Source organism: Tinamus guttatus, unplaced genomic scaffold (genome assembly GCF_059628265.1).
Source record: "Tinamus guttatus ecotype Peru unplaced genomic scaffold, ASM5962826v1 Tinamus_guttatus_pri_ptg000146l, whole genome shotgun sequence".
NCBI lineage: Eukaryota > Metazoa > Chordata > Aves > Tinamiformes > Tinamidae > Tinamus > Tinamus guttatus.
Window position 1 is genome coordinate 1,034,246 of NW_028288680.1, and position 24,263 is coordinate 1,058,508.

At 37.8% G+C, this 24,263-nt stretch overlaps 1 protein-coding gene across 2 annotated transcripts in view; it reads right to left on the bottom strand.

The window, feature by feature from the left end:
- Positions 1-24,263, bottom strand: part of PCSK5 (proprotein convertase subtilisin/kexin type 5) — a 232,802-nt gene that overhangs the window by 57,547 nt on the left and 150,992 nt on the right. For both annotated transcript variants that reach the window (XM_088522071.1, XM_088522070.1), the window contains exons 13-20: positions 17,278-17,414; positions 11,130-11,273; positions 8,252-8,354; positions 7,533-7,726; positions 6,008-6,092; positions 3,653-3,750; positions 3,003-3,132; positions 1,826-1,941 (exon numbers count right to left, since the gene is read on the bottom strand). In XM_088522071.1, coding sequence (XP_088378197.1) covers positions 1,826-1,941; positions 3,003-3,132; positions 3,653-3,750; positions 6,008-6,092; positions 7,533-7,726; positions 8,252-8,354; positions 11,130-11,273; positions 17,278-17,414 — 1,007 coding nt within the window. The remainder of the gene's footprint in view (positions 1-1,825; positions 1,942-3,002; positions 3,133-3,652; positions 3,751-6,007; positions 6,093-7,532; positions 7,727-8,251; positions 8,355-11,129; positions 11,274-17,277; positions 17,415-24,263) is intronic.

Sequence of the window (24,263 nt, forward strand, 5' to 3'; positions counted from 1 at the left end):
AGCAGTGAAATGACACCCTCTGCACCTGGTAACTTATACAAGAAAAGGCCTATTTTCCTTCGCTACCCTGTGCTGTGGAGAGCACGTGCCACAGGGTGGGTTTTCTATGATGCTTCCTTCCCGTGGCAACTGGGAAGGCAACAGGGAAACAGCAATGAGATGGGGAGCTCTCAGCCTTGCAGCTAGGCATGGATCCAAGGTGAGGACCCAGGCTCATGAGTGGTGCTGCTGCGTGGCACAACTTACATACAAGCTTTCTGCCTTGGAAATACTAATAAAAATGTTCAGTTCACAGGGCCTCCTCAGAGATCTCAGCTCTGCTCAAGATTACGTAGTTTTGTAAGACACCAGTGAACCCCATTTCTCTGCATTTGCTGCTTTGTGGTTGAATTCAAGTCCATCAACAGTATGCACACTGGAGAAAGCAGAGAGCTTTGGGTTGAGTGTGGAAAAAACCTCATTACCTTAATATTTCAAGATAAAGGTGGGAATTTCAGGCACGTTAAATTCCTTTGCCTGAGCTCTTTCTGCTCTCCTGCTATTTCTGTTCTGCTTCTACATAAATGAAGGAAGTAACTTCAACCCTTGGTTATATTTCTTCTTCTGTAGACCCTTTTGGGTTGCATGTGTGCAGATGAGGATGAATTTATCCTAGAATATTGAAGATCAAACCAATATATTGGAAGTTTGCATTGCAGCACTGAAGTCCAGTGTAATAATGGGACTGTGGCTACCCAAGGCTTGTTATAGCAAACTTCCTTTTCACTTGTCTGTGTATGCCTGACCTGCTTCACACTAGTTAAATATGACAATGTGTTTTTTTTCCTAAAATCCTGATATGAAAAGGTCTCACGATCTGTTTACTTTTCATACTGCAGTGTGATTTGAAACTGGATAACATAGTTTTCTAAGTTAGAAGGCCTAAAATCCTATAGGAATGGTAAAAGATCCACAGAAACAAGACTTCACCCTGCTACTTAAAAAAAAAAAATCTCTGATAAAACTCCTACTGAATTCCACTGGAGTGACCTGGACCCAAAACTCATTATTACCTTTTACCACATTTGATGTTGGCTTTTTTCACACTGTTTTACATCTGGTTTTGTCCTGGTATGATGTTACAGTTGGACTGCAACTGTTGGACTGTAGCAAGATGTAATTCATACTGCAATGTTTCTAGGCAAGCATGCCATTTTATATATATATATATATATAAAATAGTTATATACATGTGTGTATGTATATATAATAATTACATACATATAACTGTATGTTCTAAGGAATGAATAACGGTGAATAATAAGACAATCTTATGCAGTAAGCATGGTGTCTTGGTTCTCTCAGCAGAAGTTCAAGATTCACCACAGACTGGGTTCTACCTGTTCAAAGTTATTTCTGTTCTTCTTGCTAGCCCTTCACATAATTTAAATAGTACTACAGATAACTAAAAGGATTTTAAATATCAGTATTTTCACACTTTAAAGTGGCAAAATAGACAAATATGATTCTATTGGCAGTTCCTTTGACAATACATTAGGATTTTTACTTAAAAAGATTCTTTAGAAAGCAATGGCTTTTGAAGAACAGACACAGAATGAAAATAGATCGCAGGGAGGGACAATTCAGTTAAAGCACATGTGAATAATCCTATTAATGCACATTAAAGTAGTTTTTTTCTTTTTATAAACCTGAGAACACTAAGAAATAATGTAGAGCTAAGATCAAGGTTGTAAGAAAGCAGAAGAAAGAGACTGAGCCAACCCAATACATGTACCAGAAGAAGCTGGCGTTTGCAACACGAATCTTCCCAGAGAGCGGCACTCACCATCCTTGCAGACGGTTCCCACCACGCAGACACCCGAGTCGAGGTTGTAGCCGCTGGGACAGCTCGTGCAGTTCCGCTCCCCGTGGCCGCTGCACTCCACGCAGCTGGCGTCACATCTGGAACACAGAGCCACACGTTGGCCACGCGGGCCGCTCGCACAACGCGGGCCGGCCCGGGGCACCGCCTGGCCACCGCAAAGGGCCTGCGTGCCGTTTGCAGCTCTATCAATCAGCTGCTTTAATTTAACAAAAAAACACAAAACCCCCAAGTTTCCCACTATAAACCCAATCCCGTTCCTTCCCTCTACATCAGTCTTCATTCATATATATACATATTTTTAATTAATTTGCTGTATTATTCTCACATTTTGGAAAAATGCAGATGTAACCAGGAAAGATGTGAAACACATTGTGTACTCATGCACTACGAAGGGACAGTCTCAAAACCACAGGATAGAAAGGACCAGCCTGCAGCCCTGTCCTTTCATCACCCTTCAAGCTACATCAAATTTTTGTGCAATGATTGTTCTTTTTTTTTATTATTGAAAACTATAACACATGGTGATTTCCTTCTTGCCCTGTGCAAGTCAGTAACAAATGATTCCAAAGGACTTGTGGTATTTGTTTAACAAAGAATGGAAGAGAAAAAACGGCCCTTTTTTGCACAGCACAACCCTGCCCAAGACTTATCCACCTATTTGTATACTGAGTCAGATGAGCTATTTTGGACAGCCATCTGATATTATATTTGTGCCACGTCTGTTCCGTGCAGCTGAAGAGCTGGAATGGTCCTTACAAATAGCAATTGACTTGTTATTAAAAATCATAGTTTGACATTTTTAGTTTGATGAGATTCCTTGGCTATATCTGTAACTTCCACATTTATTTGCATATTTGCTCAGATTCTCACTACAGGCTTTCAAAAGTGAAGGGGGCATATATAATTGCAAGAAAAAAAATACTTTAAAAAGATCTGCCTGAATATAACTCATATTAAAGTAAGAAACTCTTTTCCTTTATTTGCTTAGCATGCAGTATATTTCTCCTATTTTTTTTTTTAAGTCAGAAGAGGTTTTATGATCAGGTAATTGCTACTTATCTTTTCCTACACAATAATAACTAACAAACAGGCTGACAAACATTAGACACATACAGTAGCCAAAGAAGAACCTTCCTACCTTTTGCAGGTTTTATAACCACTTTCAGTAGAGTGATCAGGGTAATAACCACTACTACAGGATTGCACACATCTTCCGTCTTCCATAAAATAGCCCTGTGTGCAGTTTATACAAGAGTCTACTCCAGCACCTTAAATGCAATAAAGTACACTGTATTAGTGGCCAGTTCCCACCATCGCCTAACCCTAGCAAAACTTTATCAGATTTTACTTGTCTGTCTTCCTTTCTGCTGCTGCACATTGCAAACAGTAACATCAAAGAATAAAGATATAAGGCTAGAATTATATTACATTACATAATTTCAGTATATCTTTTTCCAAAAAAAATGGATATTGGCAACTGTAAAGCTGCCAAAAAATCTATCAATCATTCCTTCCTTTCCAGAAAGACAATGGAGGCATAATTAGAAATCAGAATGAGCTCCATTAAAACTAAAGACTGTTCATGCACTTTCAACTAGAAAACTTAGATTTTCATGTTAACTGAAAGATGTTTGTCAAACTTAAAATGTACTAAAGAGCTACCGAGAGAATTAAGATTTTACAGTAAGTCAGCAGTTATGTTGTACTGGAACTATGATACAGTAAAATAAAATTGGAGGCAATTACATAGAGGAAACAAAAAGAACCAAATGAGTGTCAATGAAGTACCTGCACAAGTTGCACAGGAACGGTGACAAGGTTCACAATCACTACCACTATGGTATTTTCCTTCTTCACAGCGGATAGCGCATTTGGATCCATGCAAACTATTGTAAAAAGGAAAAAATCACAGTGTTTGACCCCTGAGCAGACAACAGCAGCAGAGAACAACAAGCTCATTCACAAACCACTAAGTCTTTTTTAATAAAAGAACAAAAAAATTATTAATGTGGACCAGCTTCCTTCACTGCTCTGCACTGCTTTATAAATTTAGGGACTGCAATCATTTCCAGTGGGAATGAAATGCAATATTGCCTATGGTGAAGTACAGCAGCCATTTACGGACTCCTAGTAAATACTCCAAGTAGTAAAGGACAGAAAAAAAAATGAACAGTGCCAAAGAGCATTGAAAATTCAGGCATGTAAAACGCAATTGCCCATGAGGAATTTGGCACAGGGACAGCATCACTGCATTAAAAAAAAAATGCCGAGGAACTTGTTAACAAGATCTCATGCTGCTCTTGAAAGACCGGCAGCATCTCCCAATACCACGCCACAGCACAGCCTAGGGATAAACTCATGGTGCAGGAAATCACCACCTCTTCCTGCAATAGCAGTTCGCTTTCCCATCTCCAAACTGAGTACCAGCTCTGCGTAAAGATTCTGCCCGCAGGCACGTTTGAGTGATAGCATAAAACGGCAAGTAACAGAGAAAAAAGGAACAGCATAAGGAGCCACATTTCCATGTTTCTCCATAAGTAGATGTTTATGCTTTCATGTTAAAAAGACCCTGCTCTAGGCACCTTATAAGCTAGGACTTCTCTGACATATTTGCCATCCTCTGTGGAATTTCAGCTTTCATCCAGTTCAGTTGTGTCTCTAAAACTAACCTGCAGTTCTACAGATTGCAACCCAAATAGGGTATTAATCCTGCTATACTGACTGGATCCAGTAAAAATTCTGTCAGCACCACTGAACATTTTCAAGAGTGCATATGGTCCCAGTACAGAAAAAAATGTTTAAATTAGTAATCCAACAAATGTAGAGAAACCTGCCTGCTTATTTTTTCCCCTCAATCACGCATTCAAAATGCTTTACGAAGCAGATAGCATTATCATCTTTTTATAGACAGGAAAGCTAATAATTTGCCTACATTTACTCAATGGATAAATACCAGAACCAGAAATCAAATCCAGGTCTCCCAAGTTCCACTGAGTGCTCTGCTCATACATGAAGGACAAAAAAAGGGAGCACGTGCTGAATAAGTGGGGAGTATGAAATGGATGTCCTGCAAGGCTCCATTAATTTGTCACACCCACACAGATGGTGCTTGTTCAAGAAGTTACCCAAAGCAGTCTCAGCCTGTTAATATTGTCCAAGAAAACAAGAAATGTGGGGTCTTTTTTTTCTCTTTTATTTCATATTCTCTTCTCACAAACATCAGGCTTGTCTCCTTTCTTCAACACTGCAATCTAGTGTTTGTGTTAACTGACAGGAAAATACACAAATGCATTTTTTGAGTGATAAATAAAATTCTTTCTTACAGACTGTGTCCTGTGAAGTTACATGTTGTAATGTGGGTCTTCCGATATATATTGTCTGTTATGGAAACTTCTAAACAACATTCAGCTTTTGCTGGCTGAAAGATGAAAACTCACCTGACTGAAGGTAAAAGCCCCGTGTTAGGCATTCCCAGAACATGCATATTCTGAAAGGGGAATCCCTTCAGATACCTCGTGTTCTTTGTGGCATAAAACCAGCACACGACCACTTACAAGTCTTATAAAACTTTTGACCTTTGCGACTTGGATCTAAAGGTCATTCATTCACAAGGGAGTTTGAAATGGGTAGTGTTGCTGCATGGACTTTACCTATCGGTTTCAAGAATGATTAAGTTCCTCCACCAAAAAAAAAAATATCCACTGCTGTTTAATATGTGTGCAAACTGTATTGTAATGGAATTGAGCCTGAGGTACCTGAGATAAGTGAATGATTGGATATATGAGGAGACACAATAAAGATAAGAAAATAGTTTCCAACTATCAGAGGAATGAATCAGTAGGATTAATACAATTCACCAGCTCTACTGCTAAAATAATCCTTGACGGCTGCACTCTAGGTCGAAAACAGTGAAGAAGCCAGCTTTCCATATGACTGCGGGTTTTATTTTACTTGAAATGAAAGGTCTTCTAAAAACCCATTGTTAGCCAAAATGGCACATAGTGGCACAAGAAAACACCTGAACAGCAATAAGACACATGAAATGAGGGCTAGTCAAGGTTAAATAGCTATATGACTTTGTACATCCATTGACTCATAAGCCTCTTCCACCACTGTGTTTAGTGACATCCATCATTTTCTTACCTTAGGCCGTGTTTGCATTCTGTGCAGATTTGGAATTCAATACACGTCTTGCAATTTTCACTGCATTTTCGGCAAACCATCTTACCTACAAAGCAAAAAAGCAGAAAAAAAAAAAAAAAAGGAAAGAAAATGGCCCGGAAAAACCTGGTCAGTTACATTTAGTAAAATTATATGGATATACTATTAGATGATTTCTTCCTTTTACAGTGTGACATCAGAAATGCAAACAGAAAGCTAAACTAAAACAGCTAATAGCTAAATTCTACTAGAACATGCTTTGACGTTGTTGAAAAGCCTTCATTAATATGCTTAATAATTTATATTATGGACTTAAACAATCTTTTCACATAGCAAGAGTATAGAGTGCTGAATGCAATGTGATCCAGTAAATCTCTTGCCTCTTACACCTTCCAAATAAGCAGCCTGTCCTGCCTTACCTCATCAGGTGTTCAAGAACACACCTGCAAGGATACTTCTGATCTTAACAAGACATAAATTACTTTATATCTGCCTTTTAATCTCAAAAACTCCTTCCTTGGAGGGAGATCACTCTGTCTTCAGACCTTCTACCTTTTGAGGTGCATTTCTGTGTACCTCTCTGAGAAGACAAAAATGACATTCCTATTTAATCCTAAGGTTTTATCTATCTATCTTGACTGGGCAGAAGGGAATCCCCCACACTGTGCTTTTCAGACAGTGAAAATGGAAAAATAAAAGTAGCAGCTGCATTTACTAATCCTCAAAAATGAACATAAAACTTCCTGGTATAGAAAGCAAAAGGTAAGATATCCAGTTGACAAAAGTTCTTGAGCACATATTTATCTTTTAAGCATGTGCCTAAAGCTAAATGAAGTCAGTGGAGTTTAAGCACATGCTTGAATGCCTGTCTGAGTATTTTTAGTAGTCAAAGTTGGCAATTAAACATGGGCACTCTGCTTAGCAGTCATAGGAGTAAACTGAACCCAGGTGTCACATGGCAGAACATTACGGCTCTGGGGTCATCACAACATCGCAGATACTTAAGTCTGTTAAAAACATAATTACAAACATTTTTTTTTACACCAGAGGGGCCCATCTATCCTTCGTGTATAATACAAGCTCAGTCTCTGTTTAGGATTTATTGGCTATTTCTTCTGTGTGCACAGGGTGGTGGAAGTGCCACGGCATTTGGGTTTGGAGGAAGAAAGGACGCTTTACGTCCAGAATTAGGGTGCTGTTCCCCAGTAGTGACAACCCACGCTGTCCTGCAACCAGTTTGTCCTTGCACTGCCCTCATTGTGTTGCTGTTCCTCTCAGCCACAAGCAAAAAAGTCATCCTACTGCAAAGTATGATTTTTAAAAGCTATCTGTGAAAGCAGATTCCTGGATTAATTTTTGAGGAGATTCTTAATCACAGTAAGCATGTAAAAATTAATGAGCAGAGATAAATTCACGAACATATGCATCCCTGGGTTGCAAGTATTCCAGCAGCCTTCCCAGATGAAATTCTGTAGCCTACAGTAAAGAAACAATATGAAATACTAACTCTTATCGAGGTAAAACCCATCTGGGCAGCTGGTAATGCAGCTATTGGTGACTTCATTCAGGTAGTAGCCCGATTTACAGGTCATGCACTGGTCACTGTGACCTCCAACACAGGTTTCACAATTCGGAGAGCATTTTTTACAGCGTTTCTTGTCTGCACTGTAGTGGCCAGGCGGGCAATTGGAAACACAGATCCTGCAGGGAGAAAAGGTAGAGTTCTTAATAGAATTACCTGGCACCACATTATTGTACCATGACTGCAAAGCAGAAGTAGTTACCAGCATTGCTGTTTTTCTAATGATCACCAGTTTACTAAAATGTGACCCTCCCAAGCAATGAATCAAACTGCCTCTTGTCTTCTCTTTCTTTCCCAACAGCCTACAGTAGCATAACCTTGTCAGGCAGTCTTGTGGTATCATTTCTAACCATCTACATTTCTCTCTGTCTTTTTCAAACTCAATCACAGAAGCTGTAAGAGCTATCACAGCTATATATATAGCCATCTCATGAAAAATAATCAAGAGAAAGGGAAACAATCAGAGAAGGTGTTCGAAGGCTGTACTTTATAGTCTGATTAGATAGGTTTTTTCTTCCTCCTAAGAAAATTTGTCAAATTTTGAGGAAAAATAAATTATCCATGACTGCAGCAAAGACAAGAGAAAGGAATTCAAGCCATACACCAGGGAATCCATGAAGTAAAGATTTTCTATTTGGTCTTACCGCGTGTTATTCTTGGATTTGTAGTAGTAGTGTAGGCAGTCAGTACAGTGGTCTGGTCCTGGCCCATCGCACCCTACTTTACTGCATTCTGCATTGCAAGGGCCTATAATAAAACAACAAATCCGGGAGGAATATTAGTACTTCCCTAGTAGGCTGGTAGTTAGTATCTTTCAAAACATAATATTTTAATGTAGAATTCAGTTACCATGTTTACCTACATGGTCTGAAGTCGAATAGTAACTTGGCTCTGCTGTAAAGAGAAGAGCTTAGAAATTTTTTAGCAAGCACTTTGGAAGCTATCAGAAACTATTTCTGGTTCAAGAGAGATTCTTTCCTCATGAATTAGAAAACATTTTGGATTTTATTTGGTAGCTACTTGGGTTATTGAATGAGCGACAAATCTTTTAGGTGATGACCACAACGCACGAGCACCAGCCCCGAGGGTCCTGGCTCTCCTGCCTCTGTGCTGTTCCTTGCTGCAAAAGCCACTGCTTGCTGATTAGCAAATCTTCCATCTCACCAGACCCTCACCTTTACTGTTTTCAGATAGGACTTCTAGCTAAAGAAGGAGAGCTTTGCTGACTCCTGCCTTTATGTACGGGAGCAGGGCATATGGGTGATTTCTCTGGCAAATGAAATGACACTCTGAAATTCCTCCAAACTTTAGGCAAGCTTGTAGTGAAGTGATTTTGTTCATGCAACAAAAGTTGAAGAAGTGAGTGACCTTTACAGCAGAGATGCAAGTTACATGTACTGCAGGTATTATAGCATATATGGAAGCCCAAATAACTATGTGCCTTTAGGTAATCCATACAGCTCTCTACAGCTAGGACCCATTTTTTTACGTTAACCCTCAGCCCTGCTCTTCACGGTACCTACAATAAAGACAAAGGCTCTGAATGCTTCTCCTGCCTCTGTCATTTCCGTTGTTGTATCTTTTTTCTCTTCTTCCTCTCCTAAAGCATGGTGCTGATTGATAACCAAAACCGACACCACAGGAAGATCGTTATCTAGTCCATTAGGCCAAGCCTGCATGCATCTCTTTCTTTGAAATAATTTCTTCTAAAGGTCTTGTCTCCCACTCCTGGACTGTATGACACATCACAGAAGTAAAATAGTAAAGTAAGCTTTATTTGCCACTCCTCTTCAAGTGAGGGTTTTTTGTTTTTTGCCTGTTACTTGAGTTTTTTTTATGATGATGACATCCATTGCAGAGATTAGATAACAGTCTTGGCTTCAGTTCTAAGTGTTTTCTCCATTGCAAGGCTCCTCTAAATATAATGATAATACTCTACAAATCACATTTGATAATAGTTCAGAAGGAGTTCACTAACAAATAATTCATTAACAAAGCTGAAGTCAGCTCATTTTTGGTACCCTGCAAAGTCCAAACTCTGTACTTGGACAGATGTGAATGGTGAGACTGAAGAGAGGAATGCCTGGGGTAGAAGAAACCTTGCCAACCTTGTAGGGCTCAGGTGACTGCCTCGAGGCAATCCTCGTCACAGTGGCTTGCAATAAGATTTTGGACAAGCTTTTGGAATGTACATGGACGTCAATGGGAAAATCCTGGCATACTTTTTCTCTACATATTTGTGTCTGAAAAGGGCAAACATATGCCTTTGACTCATGTGAGCCATTGCTGTGGATCTTTATTCATCTTATGGAAAACTGAGTCATTGGTGATTGCATTGGAAAAATGAACGAGCTACAGTGCTTTATAATACCTGCTGGTAATGTCATTTAGTATTGCTAATGGCTTAAATGTGACTGATACCTGAAGTCTCTTAAGCAGTCACTGTACACTATCTGTGTAGCAGGACCAGAAAATATAAACAATCCTCTTGTCTGTTTTCCTGACCCTCTAAGAGTGCTTCATCACCTACCAAAATAAGTAGTTAAGGAATTTTCAATTTAAAACAGTCACTGGGTGTCTGATGTGCTGCAGCAGGAGACGGTAATAACAGAAACTTAAGATTAAACAGTCCTAACCATCTACAGAAAGCTCGTGGCGCTGTTGGGTTACACGTCAGATGCTGCAAACTTGACTCACTCCTCTGCACCAAAAGTCTATTAAAATCTAATGTAAACAATGAAAAACTTTTACAGCGATCAGTGGAAAACAGCATGTATTTATATGACACACACAAACATATACACACACATATATAACAAAAGCAGTGCATTCTTCATAGCATCTTAACTATATGTTAAAAAAAAGACTTTTATGCTTATAAAAAAACAAAAATGCAAATGTAATTTTTAATTAACAAACACATAATTCTGATATTAAGAGAAAAAACCACTTCACTGAACTCCCTCTGCTCCCACCCCCATATGGGAAAATCCCCATGTAATTTTATTTGAATTGACATCCTGTCAGTCACTGTGTTTTAGCCTCAGAGTATTAATTTTCATATGCATAATTACTATAAACCCTGCATAATTAGTACCAGTTCTGCTACAGAAATCCTAACTAATTAAATGAAATGTAAATATTACTTTGTTCTTCTAGTCAGATAAAATTTAACTATCAGTATAGTTTCCATTTCACAAATTTTAGTTATTTATCTGTAATTTTCTTTCTGGAACTTTCAATACCATCTAATTGTTACCCAGACCAGAAAGGCCACAAATCCTACTGTCAGGTCAGAATCATAGTCTGGAACTAACACAAAACCACCAAAAGACCCAAAATGTGGAAAGGGGAATATTGAATAAGCAAGTCGGAGTCTGGATAATGTCTGACCATAGCACTGGCAATACAAAGCCCTGTGACAGAAACAGTTTTTGTATGCAGAGTTTGAAGTTACTGCTTCAGCTTATTATGGGTTCAGTTGATGCACAGAGTAAATGAATGATACTTCACAGCACTCACCTGAATAGTCATCTGTTCCATAATCTTCTGTAGGGTCTTCAACCGGACTAGAGCGCACTCGTTCCACTTTTGGAAAATCATTTCTTGGTGAGTAAGGCTGGATGGATGTTCCATACAGTACTAAGGACCATTCTTTCAATTTGCCTAGAAAGTAAATATTCAAAATCTAGCTTTAAAAATTGATTCCTACTTTCTGTCTCACCGAAAGTTATTATTAGTAAACATGATTTCGCGAGTTCATAGCTACATATTCAGAACTCAGATTTAATAAAGGGGTTATGTTTTAGTTAACACTCAAGAGTATTTTTCATTGGCCTTACAGGATATATCTTGATGAATATACACAAACAATCTTTTAACATTTCCATGGTAGGACACCAATGTCCCCTCCCAAAACAGCATAACTTCTAATTCACTTGTCCTAGTTCTCCGGCAGATATATCACCGTATTGTCTGAGTTTGTCACTATTATTTTACTCTCTCAACACTTGAGTGAGGAAAGAAAAAATCGTCTGCTTGCCTGAATCTTACTTTTTTGGCAAATATTTTGTGGAGGAATGGACAGATAAATGTATATCAAGTCATCAATTCAAGCTATCAGGACAAGAGGTGTGAACTTGCAGCCTCCACCTCCATGTCTTTACTCCCCTGTGAATTAATTCTGTGAAAGAACAAAAGGATTCAGGCCACAAGAAAAGATTAAGGGTAATAATGCATGGAAAATACATCCCTGCTTGAGAAGGTGGGGAGCAAGTCTTGTCTCATCCTGTTCATTTGAGTCTACTTATCTGTGTTGAAGCAGCAAGTTACAAATGTCAATTTCTCATCAGAAAAGAGAGGGAAGAGGGGAGCTGGGAACATTTCTTTTCTAAATTTGAAAGATCCTATTTTCAGAGGCTTTTCTGTGGTTAAAATACTCTTACCTTGAGGTGCTGATTTAGGAAAAAGCAAGTAATCCAGATAAGTCTCCCCAAAGGAAAATCATTTAATATACTTCCTTTAAAACTAAATTCAGTGCCACTCAATGACTTGTTGCTTGAGGTTTTTACAACCTGGGCAAGCAAATTACTTTGATCATTATTAAAATCAAGTTATTTTTCTGTATTTTCACAATGTCATCTGGTATCCTCTGAGGACAAAAACAAAACTGAACATTGTCTCTCTGGGTTTACATTTGTCTATCAAACATTAAGCAACAATAATGAAAGCCATGGATTTCACTGAGGAATGACAGCTAACTGACAGATGACAACCTAATTCTTTTAAACTGTTTCACACTGGGGTTTTAAATTGGGGTTAAAGATGGTAATAAAACTGCTATCTCACTGTCTCTGCCTATCCAATTTAATCTTTATTTGATAGAAATTTCTACACTGTACATAAAACTTCTCTGTTCTACACTCAATTTTAAAGAAAAGAGTATAGGGAAGACTCAACATCATAAAACAGTTCTTTTGCACAGTAATTTTCATCTCCTTGTAGCTGAAGCAAAGCCTTACTTTTAAAGAGACTTTCAATCTTGATTTCAAAAAGTAATTGAAGAACCTACCTCAGCCAAACAGCTGACTAATTACCTCAGCTGTCAAACTCTACACACCTTATTTTCTATTTGTCTTTTCCTAGGTCTAGCTTGCAGCCATGTAATTCTTTAGAACCCACTAGATTAAAGAAACTCCAAATCACGTATTTTTTCCTTTTGCAGACACTTAGAGATCAGGTCACTTCTCAATGTTCTTTCGTGAATTCAGCTGGGTTTTGAAGTGATTCAGCTGTGTTCTTAATGACTCTTTCCTTTTAGTAAAATTGTTATATGGGGAAGTCGTGCTTAACTACACAAACATTCATCTCTATTGCCTTTTCAAAGCTACAGTTTCTCTGCATACAATCTCTGCCCCTTTTCTGATTTAACAGACTCCTTGCATTGGCCACAATATGCAATGCAATCAAAAAATATGTGTTTTGCTAAGTTATCCAGACCTTTCCATCCTCATTATTATTTTGCTCTAATGAACACTAAACTTTCCAAGTGTTGATTTTATATTTTTTCCAGAACACTGGTAAAAATATTGAATACTAGAAAGTAATATCTGCAAGGACTCGCTAACAGGCAAAAGTGCTTCTCAAGCACAGTGTACTGGTGTGTCTGGACTACACACACACGGAAGGGCTTGTACCAACATACCTGCAGCAAGGATTTGGGCCTTAGAAGTATATCTAGTGCAGCAGGGCAGTGAGGGGTATAATCTCTCAGGAGATTAGTTTCCTTTTAGGAATGGTTCAGTAAATAGAGAGAAAATCCATGTGACTTGCCAGCAAATAAATGAAGTCTGCCTAAAGGCATGTTTAATTTGCACAATGAAAATATTTCAGTAAATAAATATATACATACACACACACATTTTTATAATGAAAGAATAAAGTATGCATATTTGAGCCAAAATCATTCTATTCCCATTTTTACCTGATTCCATCATTTCGTTTGGCTAGAATAATCCCTTACCCTGCTTGTATTTAGTACATAACAGGTCCCACATTATATGTATAGGAGACAGGGTATATCACTGTGTTTCACAGCAAGCACATGTCTACCTCCATAAACTGTACAGAATTAAATGCAGAAATCACAGGAACTATTTTTATGAACTGGACCCTATATTTCTTTACGGGTAACAGATGTGGCAATACCTTTCCAAGCTGGGGTATGATGACATGTTGGCTCTTTGTTCTCAATTTGATTATAGGAGAACTGCAGCTCTTAATTATAATGCTTTTCAATAGCTAAAGAAATACGTGCACACACAGAAACAAGAAACAGGCATGATAGTGATATCAGCGTGATAAAGTGCAGACTACAGTGATAAAGTGGAGAGGCATCATAAATCGTATTCAAGCATCTTTAACTTACCTAACATCAGTGTGGAGACCTATCCTAACACGCCCAAGAGGCTGAGTTTGTCCACTGGTAATACAGCGAAGCGCTTTCATATTGTTCTGGACAGAAATGTTATGGTACAGCTTCTGTCATGAGGCAAACACCGGGAGCCTGGAGGCTGAGGCTACCACAAACTACATATTGCATCTTCTGAGATACAAATGCATATCGAAAACTAACAAGTTTTTTAAAAACTGTTTATGCTGAGGTTAAAAGATAGTAATGAACAAGTTTTCCAGCAGGATTCTTTGAGCACAGTAGCTTCCTCCGCCACCCTGGTCAGGCAGATCTTCGTATCTCTTGGTCTTACCAACCCCTTTTACATGAGTAAAAGCAGAGCAAAGAGCTCCTCAAAGAGCAAAGAAATCAGTTCCACAAGATCAGCCACTGTACGCTGGGAAGAGTATATATGAAGTACTGAAATCAGTAAATCAACAAAACCATAGGGCTACTCATACTTAAACAAATAAACAAAATATTTTGCAGGAACAGGCTTTAAAGCGTAAAGCTGGAAATGTAGCTGGTCTCTTTCAGGCTGTCCTGGTGACATAAAAGGGCTGTAAACCATGTCTGGAGAGTAGCCCAGGTGGACAGCTTCCAAAACGGCTCCGTGTGACCTCCTTTCCAAGCGTTAATACAGGCAGCATGCCAGGGCAGGGAAAAGGGGGGAATGGCCAAAATGTGTTGTGCTCTGGCTATCTTTACTCCTTGTTGGGTGAACCTCTGGGTGCTGGGAAACACAGCAGTGAGAGGCTGCCCCAGCTTGTCCTTCAAGCTAGAGGAGCTCCTGGCTCCTTCCGAAATAACAAGTGTAAGTCAGTTCTGTCTCAAACATTTTCTTTCAATTATCTGATTAAATTTACATTATATAGTTTTTGTGTAGCACCTCTCCTCTACGAAATTCAAAAGCTCTGGAAATTCTCTGGACACACAGAAAAGAAATGTAAAGTTTTGCCCATAGTTAACAGTTGCTCTTCCTGATACATTTAATGAATGTAAATTAATGACATTTAATGTTTAATTTAATGTCCTGGAAACTGCTCAGTATTAATGGGTACAATTCATATCCTGTCACTAGTGTGAAATGATGGTGAGAAATGATGAGTGTGGATAAAATGAAGTTAAAACTGAAACACTGGCAGTACTCCTATTTTACTTCAGACCTCCAGAGGATGATAATCAAGATTTTCAAAATGTTGTGCTTAATGTTAGACCTCTGAGTACAAAGCTAACATTTAAATAATACTGACCACCCTACAGTTACCACAGACATATATAAACTTTATAAGAAGTTGTTCACTGCTCAGCAGTTTTGAAAGTCATACTGCTTTTTCACATGCTAAGTTGGGACTTATGGGCCTCTTTTTACATGCCAAGCTTCAACAACTTTGTCTTATAACTGCAGGTTTAGTCTCTTAAAAGAGAAGATTCATCAGATTGCAGATGCTGTCAACCAAGACAGGTAACAAGTGCTTTATTCTGGGAAAAAAAAGTATATAGATGTATACATGTACATGTATACACACATATACATATAAATATATGTACACATTTAATAGCAGAGACACTGTCTACTTGGTCACCTATTCTACTAAAATGAATGCAATTCAGCTAGCTAATGAACAGCAGAAATAAAGGACTAGAATTCTCATTCAGGTTAATACCATTGATTTCAACAGCAGTTGGATGAGGCTGCCCTATGATTTGGATTTTCAGAACAGAAAATCATCTAAGAAGCATAAAATCATTATTTCCAGATTGTCGTAATATTGAAATGAGTGAGCATATTTTTGCCCAAACTAAACTGTATAAAATCATTTGAGTTTAGCCTATATACTGTTTGGAACAGGGAGAAAATAAGTTCACCAGACAACCCCGTGATCATACATTAGGGTTCCTAGTGTGCCTTGGCTTTCTCTGAATCACCATGAAAATAGTCCTGCTGCATCTGCAAGCTTTAAGAGGGAATGGGACAAGCCTCTCAGAGCTGTTAACTCCTTTCAGAGAGACTTGTTTACCTTGAATAGGTAAACGGCATGTAGCTTTCATTTCAATCTAATTTAACAAATTGAATTTCAATCAAGAGGAAGAAAAAGAAAAGAAAAAGCGGAGAATTCTCCTCTACATGGAGAATATCTCCCCAGCTTCTGGCAGTAATATTTTTGAGCTACTCTTTGACAAAGTTGAATTGAAACAATTAACCTTTTTCTAGAATGAACAGCTACATGCACTTATTCTATTGTGCTACTTTTCTTATTTTAATCATATAGTTTTTAAGCACATTATTTAGCATCCTGGTCAAAAATCCTTTATTTGTGCCTTTTTAAGTACTAAAAACAATAAAATTTCTTATTATTTTCAGCAAGGGTCATTCAAACAGTGACACTCAATAACCTACTCATTCAGGAATACACTTGCTTAAAAATCCTATATTGTTGCAGTCACCATTCTTATGGTTCTATTTTTCTTTTTATTTTGTGTTAAAATCTGTATCTTAAAATGCAAAATTGCTTTTTAACAAATCAATTAGAAAATCCTGTTCCATGAGTTTACTTATCTGAGATGTAATATATCTTGTAGTTTATCGAATTACAATCTAATACTCTAATGATATCGTTAAGACAATCCTAACCATGTTTGATATTAGTTTGACTCTTATACTCTTATAATTCATTTTAGATGTAGCAATTAACTAGATTTACCACTTCTAATGCAACAGGATAGCTTGCAGATATGGTGTCCAATCAAATATATTAACATTAATAATTTGGTATTAATAATAAGTAGTTTCCAATACATTAGTAGTATTTAGCTCTTTAACAAACAAAAGAATTAAATCTCTTTATTGTATATTCTGTCTCTGTCTGAAGAATGCACGAATACAGGATGATCCAGCTCTACATGGCCAAAATCACTTTGTACACGTCGAGGCAGCTTTGAAGGCAAGAAAGGGCACAGTGTATCCCCTGAGAAGGTGACCTCTCCATGAAAACCAGAAGTTAGCTCAGGATTAAGACAAACTACAACTTTTAAATGACAAATAACAGCAACATAAAAATGAGGACTCCACTGATAACCATAATTAAGAGTAACACATAGCTCTTTATCTGTCTTCCCATCAAACCAACGGGATGTCAGAGGTGTGAGTAAAAGGAGGAGGATAGTTGAATGTTAACAGCCTCAAGCATCCTTTTGAAACACAAGCCAGAGCCATACCTGGAGTCTTGAAATTTCTCAGCTGAGAAGGAGTGTCACAGATTTCCAAGATCCAGTCACCGGCTGCTTTTTCACTCCAGCAGTGAGTAGTCATAAACTCCCAGTTTTTAAATCCTTCCATGGAATGATCAAATAACCTAAAATAAAGCAAGAGATTTGTGTAAGTACTACTTTATTAGTGGAGCTAACCTTCCAAGTGTGCAGGATTTGATAATACCCTAATCAGCCACTCTATTCATCTCCACCTTTACAAAATATTAATCATGAAGGTTTCCCATCATGTATTTCAAATACATGTTCCATTTTGTTTTTTATGGAGAAGATCCTATCCATATTGTCATTTGTCATATTGTGAAAAAGAATACAAAGAGGATTCCCTGTAAATAAAATTGCTAATAGAGTTGAAGGAAAGAACGTGGCTCCAGAAAAATGCACAGACTATAGCATATTCTTTGCTTTAAAATTACAATGTAACTTTAAGTTGGGAAAGTTCTATAACATTTCTTTTTGGTTTTTGGAATGAAGTCCGAAAAAGAGATTTAAGAAAACAAAAGTATTAAGTGTCTGAGACAATAAGAGCAACTCAATAGTTGTGATTCCTCATGAGGAAATCAAATATATCTGGTACTTCGGTTTCAAACCTGAAGTGATCAAGGTATCACACTATTCAAACACTTGACAGGATTGAGTTTGGCTAAAACCGAGAGACTAAGGACATCTGATGATTTCATCTTGCCAGCAACATTACCATAATTTAATTATTTAGGTCTTGGGTGAAGAGGTTGGAGCTCAGGCTCGATTACAGCAGTTTCTAGCATGGGAGGCCCAGCTCAAAGGCTGCAATGTGGTGCTGATGGGCTGGGGGAAGGGGAAGGAGGACTGGCTGGAGATTTTACTGCCTGAAACTGGAATTTATTAATGAGATTCTGGAAAGACACAAGAGAACTTTCACTTTTATTCAGTACTCACAGCGTGTTGCCTGCTACCCCAAAGCTATAGATGGGAGGTGCACTCTAATAGAGACTGCTGCCTCTAATAAAAATGGCATAGCTGAGTTTAAAAAATATATGTACGTGTATAAAGATATATATATAAGTGTGTCTGTGTGCATGTGTATAGTTTTAGATCTCCCTCTCTCTCACAGAAAGACAGAAAGAGAACTACTAAAGAATGAGAAATATCACCATTTTAATTTGTTCTATGTGTGAAAATTCCATAGCTATTTTTTTCATAAATACATGACCGGTACAGTAGAAAATCCAGTGGACTTAAAACACTTCCTTAAAATTGTGAGCAAGCTAGTGTAGGAATGCAGAAATACTCTGATCTATCTTTAAAAAATATTTTACACTCACTTGATTCTGTATTATTTTCGAAACACATTTCAAGCTTTTTTCTCAAAAGTTCTTGAAATTCAGTGTGCAATCATTGCAAATGATTTTGGTGACAACCAATGTGTCAGGTTCTACTGAAAATATTCACATAAGACAAAAGGCCATTTTCTTGTCAAAAGATTTGGTCAGTGGCCTGAGCAATGGGTGGCCCTACATATTCACAGTACACATCAGTAGGATGCAAAGGATCTTTGGTATCCTTGTAGGATTCAGCTAATACTTATTTTCTCTATTATTTCCTTTGTGGAAATTTCTTCTATTGGATATGAATGTCTATAATGTTACTCTTATTTATTAGTCTTGGTAACATTTACTGAAAATACATTTAAAATAGGCTGCGTTTTCACTGATAATTGGTTGGACTTTTCTTCTAGTGCAGTTTTGCAGATAGAAGTATGCCAACAGAATTGGTCTGTTTCATGTCTCTGTTAAATTAGTTGTTTAAATACAATAAATTTCACACACACACACACACACAGCATTTCCTGAAAAATAGATATTATCTAACTAGTTATTACCTAGTTTTTGCATGTGAGTTTTTGCATGCAAGTATGTCATTACACAGGTTATTTCAGTCAAATTGTCACACAGTGTTTTGCTGATAAGCGATGTATTACTTTTTAAACAATCTGTCCATCAGTCAACACAGTAGTACTTCTTTTTGCCATTATGGCAACCAAATTATATAGTATTACATAAATACCATGCAATTATACTTGAAATTCTATATTCATTGGGCTTGCATTCACATACATAGAAACACCAGTTAACTACATATTTTGACTGGAATTAGTCTGGCATTTCCCACAGTATCCTGTGTTTAAATGTGTTTATATGCGATGTTTTGGCATTTTAAAATGCTGTCAGATTTCTATTTTAATCTTGCTTCATTCTTTTAAGTCATTTGGGGAGGAAAATACAATACTTGCTTATGACTTGGCCTTAGATATACAAAAACACCTCTACCTAAAATCACTATGACTTGAAATGTAAGTTTTCAAACTGCTAGCATTTATATTGGTAGGGGAAAACTTAGTAATACTATTTCACAGGAAATAATAAATAGACCAGTTTTGGGAAAGAAAAATTCCCTGAACTTGTGTGGTAAGATATAAATTTGATTTTTTTACCGCATAAACTAAATTTATACAAATGATACCAAAAAGGAGCCCAAAATCCATAGACTCAGATCAAAAAAAGATTTTTCTTTTTTAAGGAAAAAAAACAGTTTTAAGGTGATAAAGATATGGACTCTGATGTTATCTGTATGTGCATGTTGACCAAGCTCATGTTGCTCTGCTCAACCACTAAATTCTCAAATCAAAAAGAAGTGTGAAGTGCTGCATATATTTCCTCTTCAAGGAGGACCAAATGACCAAAATAGTTAGAGAGCAGTTCTGGCATACTTTTCCTTATTCAGAAAGAAGAACATACAAAATAAGATCTTTTAAGGAAGACCGGGATACTTCAGGAGCCTTGGTGACAAATAACATCGATTTTGTTATTTGTCAGATCAATGCCAAATGTATATATATACATACTTAATACATATTAGCATACGATCTGATAACTTGTTATTTGACTATTACAGGTTATTATAGATTAGAGTTGTTTAGTGAGATGCCCAGAATAATCTGATAATTTTCATGGCTATGCTTACATTTATCTGCAACACCAGCACTTATAACATGCTTTTAACTACTGGAGTGCCGATGACTGACTCTTCATGAATTATTTGTTAACATAAACACAACAGAAAGACAGATCTGTTATTTAGTCATTCAAGTGACCTTTATCAAAAACATCACCTTGAAGATGGGCTGTGACTAACTTCAGAGAGACTAATTTTGCGCTTACCATAAATAGTAATACATCTAGAAATAACGATTCTTCTCGCTCTGAGCAATTTGATGACATATACTTCACCTGTCATATGCAAGTCTGTAAGAGAATACATATGCTTACAGGGTATAGACTAAAATATTTCCTTAAAATTTTAAGTTCAAGTCGTAAAAATGTCTTCATCTCTTCTATTGTCATTACCTCATCCTAGAAACTATATTCCCTTTCTGTTTAAGAATTTAACTTGAAGCAGAAATATTCATCTGTAATCAAATTTTAGAAGCAGAGGAAGACAAGTATCTGCTTTCAATGGACTCCACAACTGGGAACATAAGGCTGGTCTCTCACAATTAGATCTGCTAGTAATAAAAAAAAAACACAAGTGTTTTAGATTTTTAGCAAACCTTTGTAAGTCCTTAAATGCACAGAAAAAATATTTTGCATTAACTGGTGAGCAAAAGCGGTTGGTATGGAGCTTCCACTTGGTAAAACCACAGCCAGATATCGCAAAAAAGAAGTGTATCAAAGGCATTTTTTTTTGTTACTCACATCTTTTTTCTTTTTTTTTTTCCCAGAAGGTGCAGCTGAACCTGCCATGCTCTGCGTGTTGAGCTGACCGCACTGGGAGCCAGAAAACGTGACAGCTGCGGGGCTGAGAGCGCCGGAGGCAGCCGGGAAGAGGCACCCATTTGTTGTGTCTCCCAGCCCTTGGTCGTGATGTGCTCTAATAAATCAGTGTCTGACAGGCAGGTAATCTTTTCCTGCTGGGCTAATGGGCTCCGAGGCTTAGAGTGAGATGGAGTTTTGAGCAGAGGAGTGTGTCCTCTTGCGCCATGCACCTGCAGGTGCCTGGGTCAGCTGGGCTCCTTGCAGCAGCCCTTCTCTGCAGGGCAATTGCTCCAACCGCCTGTCAGCAGGAAAACGCAACCTGAGCAGCCCCAGACAGCCCGGACTGATTAGCCCATGCAGTCAGCCAGGCATATTTACACTGAAGTATTCAGGAGATGAACGCTTCCACGAAATAGTTTGTGGCGAGACAGGCGCTTCAGAAGCTTTCTCCCCTCCCTGTGGCAGATGTCTGAAACTTCTAGAGATACAAAAGATCTTCTAGATCTAAAAAAATAAAAGTACTTGAAAGCTATGCATATGTGTCTGTTTTTAAAAATGCCTTTTGGATTTGGTTATCACATTTAATTTTATGAAGCAATCCAGATCTCAGTTTGAGCTCAACCTAAGCATGAAAAATTTGCCTAGGGGAACAGCAGTGGGAACAGCAAGGCACAGGGCCGTAGAGCCTGAAATAGTGTTGAGTGCAGCAACCATCAACTTTGAATATGGAGAGCTTGTCCCCAAAGACTAGACATATCAGAATGAAATGATCTGTTTCCACCCAAAGGCATGTCAGGTTGATAAGCTCCATACACTGTGCTGGTCAGCCAGCTGTGTGGTTCACAGTAGCTTTAAAGCTGCAATTTTTTACTTCTGAATTGCAGTAAATCTTCAAGAATCTCAGTTTAAACAGACGTAAATCCTAATGTAAGGGCATGACTGAATGTGGTGCCATATATGTACACTTTTTCGAATCATCAGTCATTTAGGTCTGAAAAGGAATCTCTGATTAAGGTAAGGACAGTAGGGGAGAGTTACTGTTCTGCACACAATCAAATTAATTCCTGCCACAACTCAATGTGGTAAGTATTATTATACTAAGACTGAGCCAGGCCCAGCTTGAAATAGCTTCTATAAAGCTAGAAAAAGGCCAACTCATCCTTGTCACAGTACCTGGAGCAAATTTATCTTGAAAAGCAGAAATCATGGGTGTTCTTCCTCTCATCTGTTTTACATAACTCCTCTCTTTCTTTTTAGATCAATACAAAACCCATAATTTGAAACATTTAGCCGGATCCTAAATCTGTCTTTATCCATTTCTCTTCACTCTCACTTCTACTATGGAAAATTAATTAAAACTGTTAATTTTGGATGCCAACTTTCCACCACAATTCAACGTGAAGTATTGAATTCTAAAAGCCAATATATACCTATTCTGCACATCTCCCTGATTCATTCTTTACTGTTGCCAGTCCTCAAAAGAAGGCATGTGTCATTCTAGATCTCAGATATATTGCACTTAATTATTTTTCCACATTTATCTTTGCACATAAACCTGGTCTTTGGTCTTTCCTGCTGAGCTGGGAAAATCAACAATAACATTTCCTCTTTGATATAAAAAACTATTTACTGTTTTGTTTTTGGTGCTATATCAAGAATCCGCAGAGCTCCTCAGTCTGTCTAACACTAATAATGACAGGGTTTAACAAAAGAACTACTCATTCTCTTTTGGAGACACAGACACTGAAATTGTAGGACTGCAAAGAATAGGGGGTGGAAAGAAGGCTAGTGGGATGTCTATTCAATAAAAGAAAAGACTATGGCAAGCAAGGAACAAAACTGAACATACTAAGTTTGATTTGGGAGAAAACAGTTTTCCAAGAACCGCTTCATCCTGTGTACACAGCACAAGGATCATTGTTTGCTCATTCTGGATTTAATAATGTCATAAGTAAATTTTCAGTTACCTGGAACACACAGACTCAGAACAAAGGCTGACCTTATCCTTTTCTTTTTACCCTTAAAATGTAATTTTTGTTGTTGGAATTTGATGTGCAAACTGTAATAAAAAATATCAGAACTCAGAAATCAAAATCATCTCCTGTAAGGAAACAGTTTTCTCTACTTCTGATTGTCTACAGGTTTTACGATGTGATCTGGGAAGTGAAATTAGATGAGAGTATCTCACTTTTGATGTAGGAGGAGGAGGGATATTATTAAACTTTACTGATTATCAAAGATTTCATTACAGGAAAAAAAAGAAAAAAAAGATGGTATTGAAAATACTTCCTTCTGTTGCCGAACAGAGGTATTATTAATGTCAGTGCCATGTAAGCAAAGGAAGCTAGTGGCCTGGAAACTTGCCACCACGTGGTTAAAAAATTTCAGTTACGCAGTTCAAATGGCAGCAGCTGCTTTAAATTTAAAGGACAATATTTAAAAAAGCCGTGACTTCGGCGGGAGACAGATGAGTGTCGAGTTTGCCTCTTCTATCCTCTTTCTATTTAGCTGTTCCTTCATGGCCCCCTGTATTGAGTGTCTGCTAGAACAGATCTTGGTATGTCTCAAAATACTCTGAAACATATGCTGCCAAATCCAATGGCCAATTGTTTTTAAAAGGGGGATACTGTTCCCATTTGGACTTAACTGTAGTCATTTTGACTGACTAAGCCTCATCCTCACACCAGCCAGTACTTTCCAAGCCTGTATTTTCCTCTGTTGCAGTACATCCAATGTAATCATGTTTAGTACTTTCCAAACAACAAAGCAGATGTTCCCTGTAATGCAGTTTTTGAAGAATGCACATGAGGCTCAAGCCAGTGACAGTGTAATCCACCAAATGCCTGCAAAGGAATCCACACCGCCTCTGACTAACAAGTTTTCTTACTGAAGTCATTTTAGGGAATGCCAATATTAAGAACAAAATATGTAAGGAAAAAAGCCAGATATTGCCTGTGAGACCTACTCGTCCCTGCACCAGGAACTACGCAACGACTCTTCTTCCAGAACTGGTGGAGAAGAACTGCACATGTGTAAAATAGACCCTTTTGCACTTCAAGATACTTTACCAGCAAACTGTTTTGAATTAAACCCAGATGAGTAATGGTAAAGCAATGAGGTTTTCCCTGGGTTCAGTAAAAA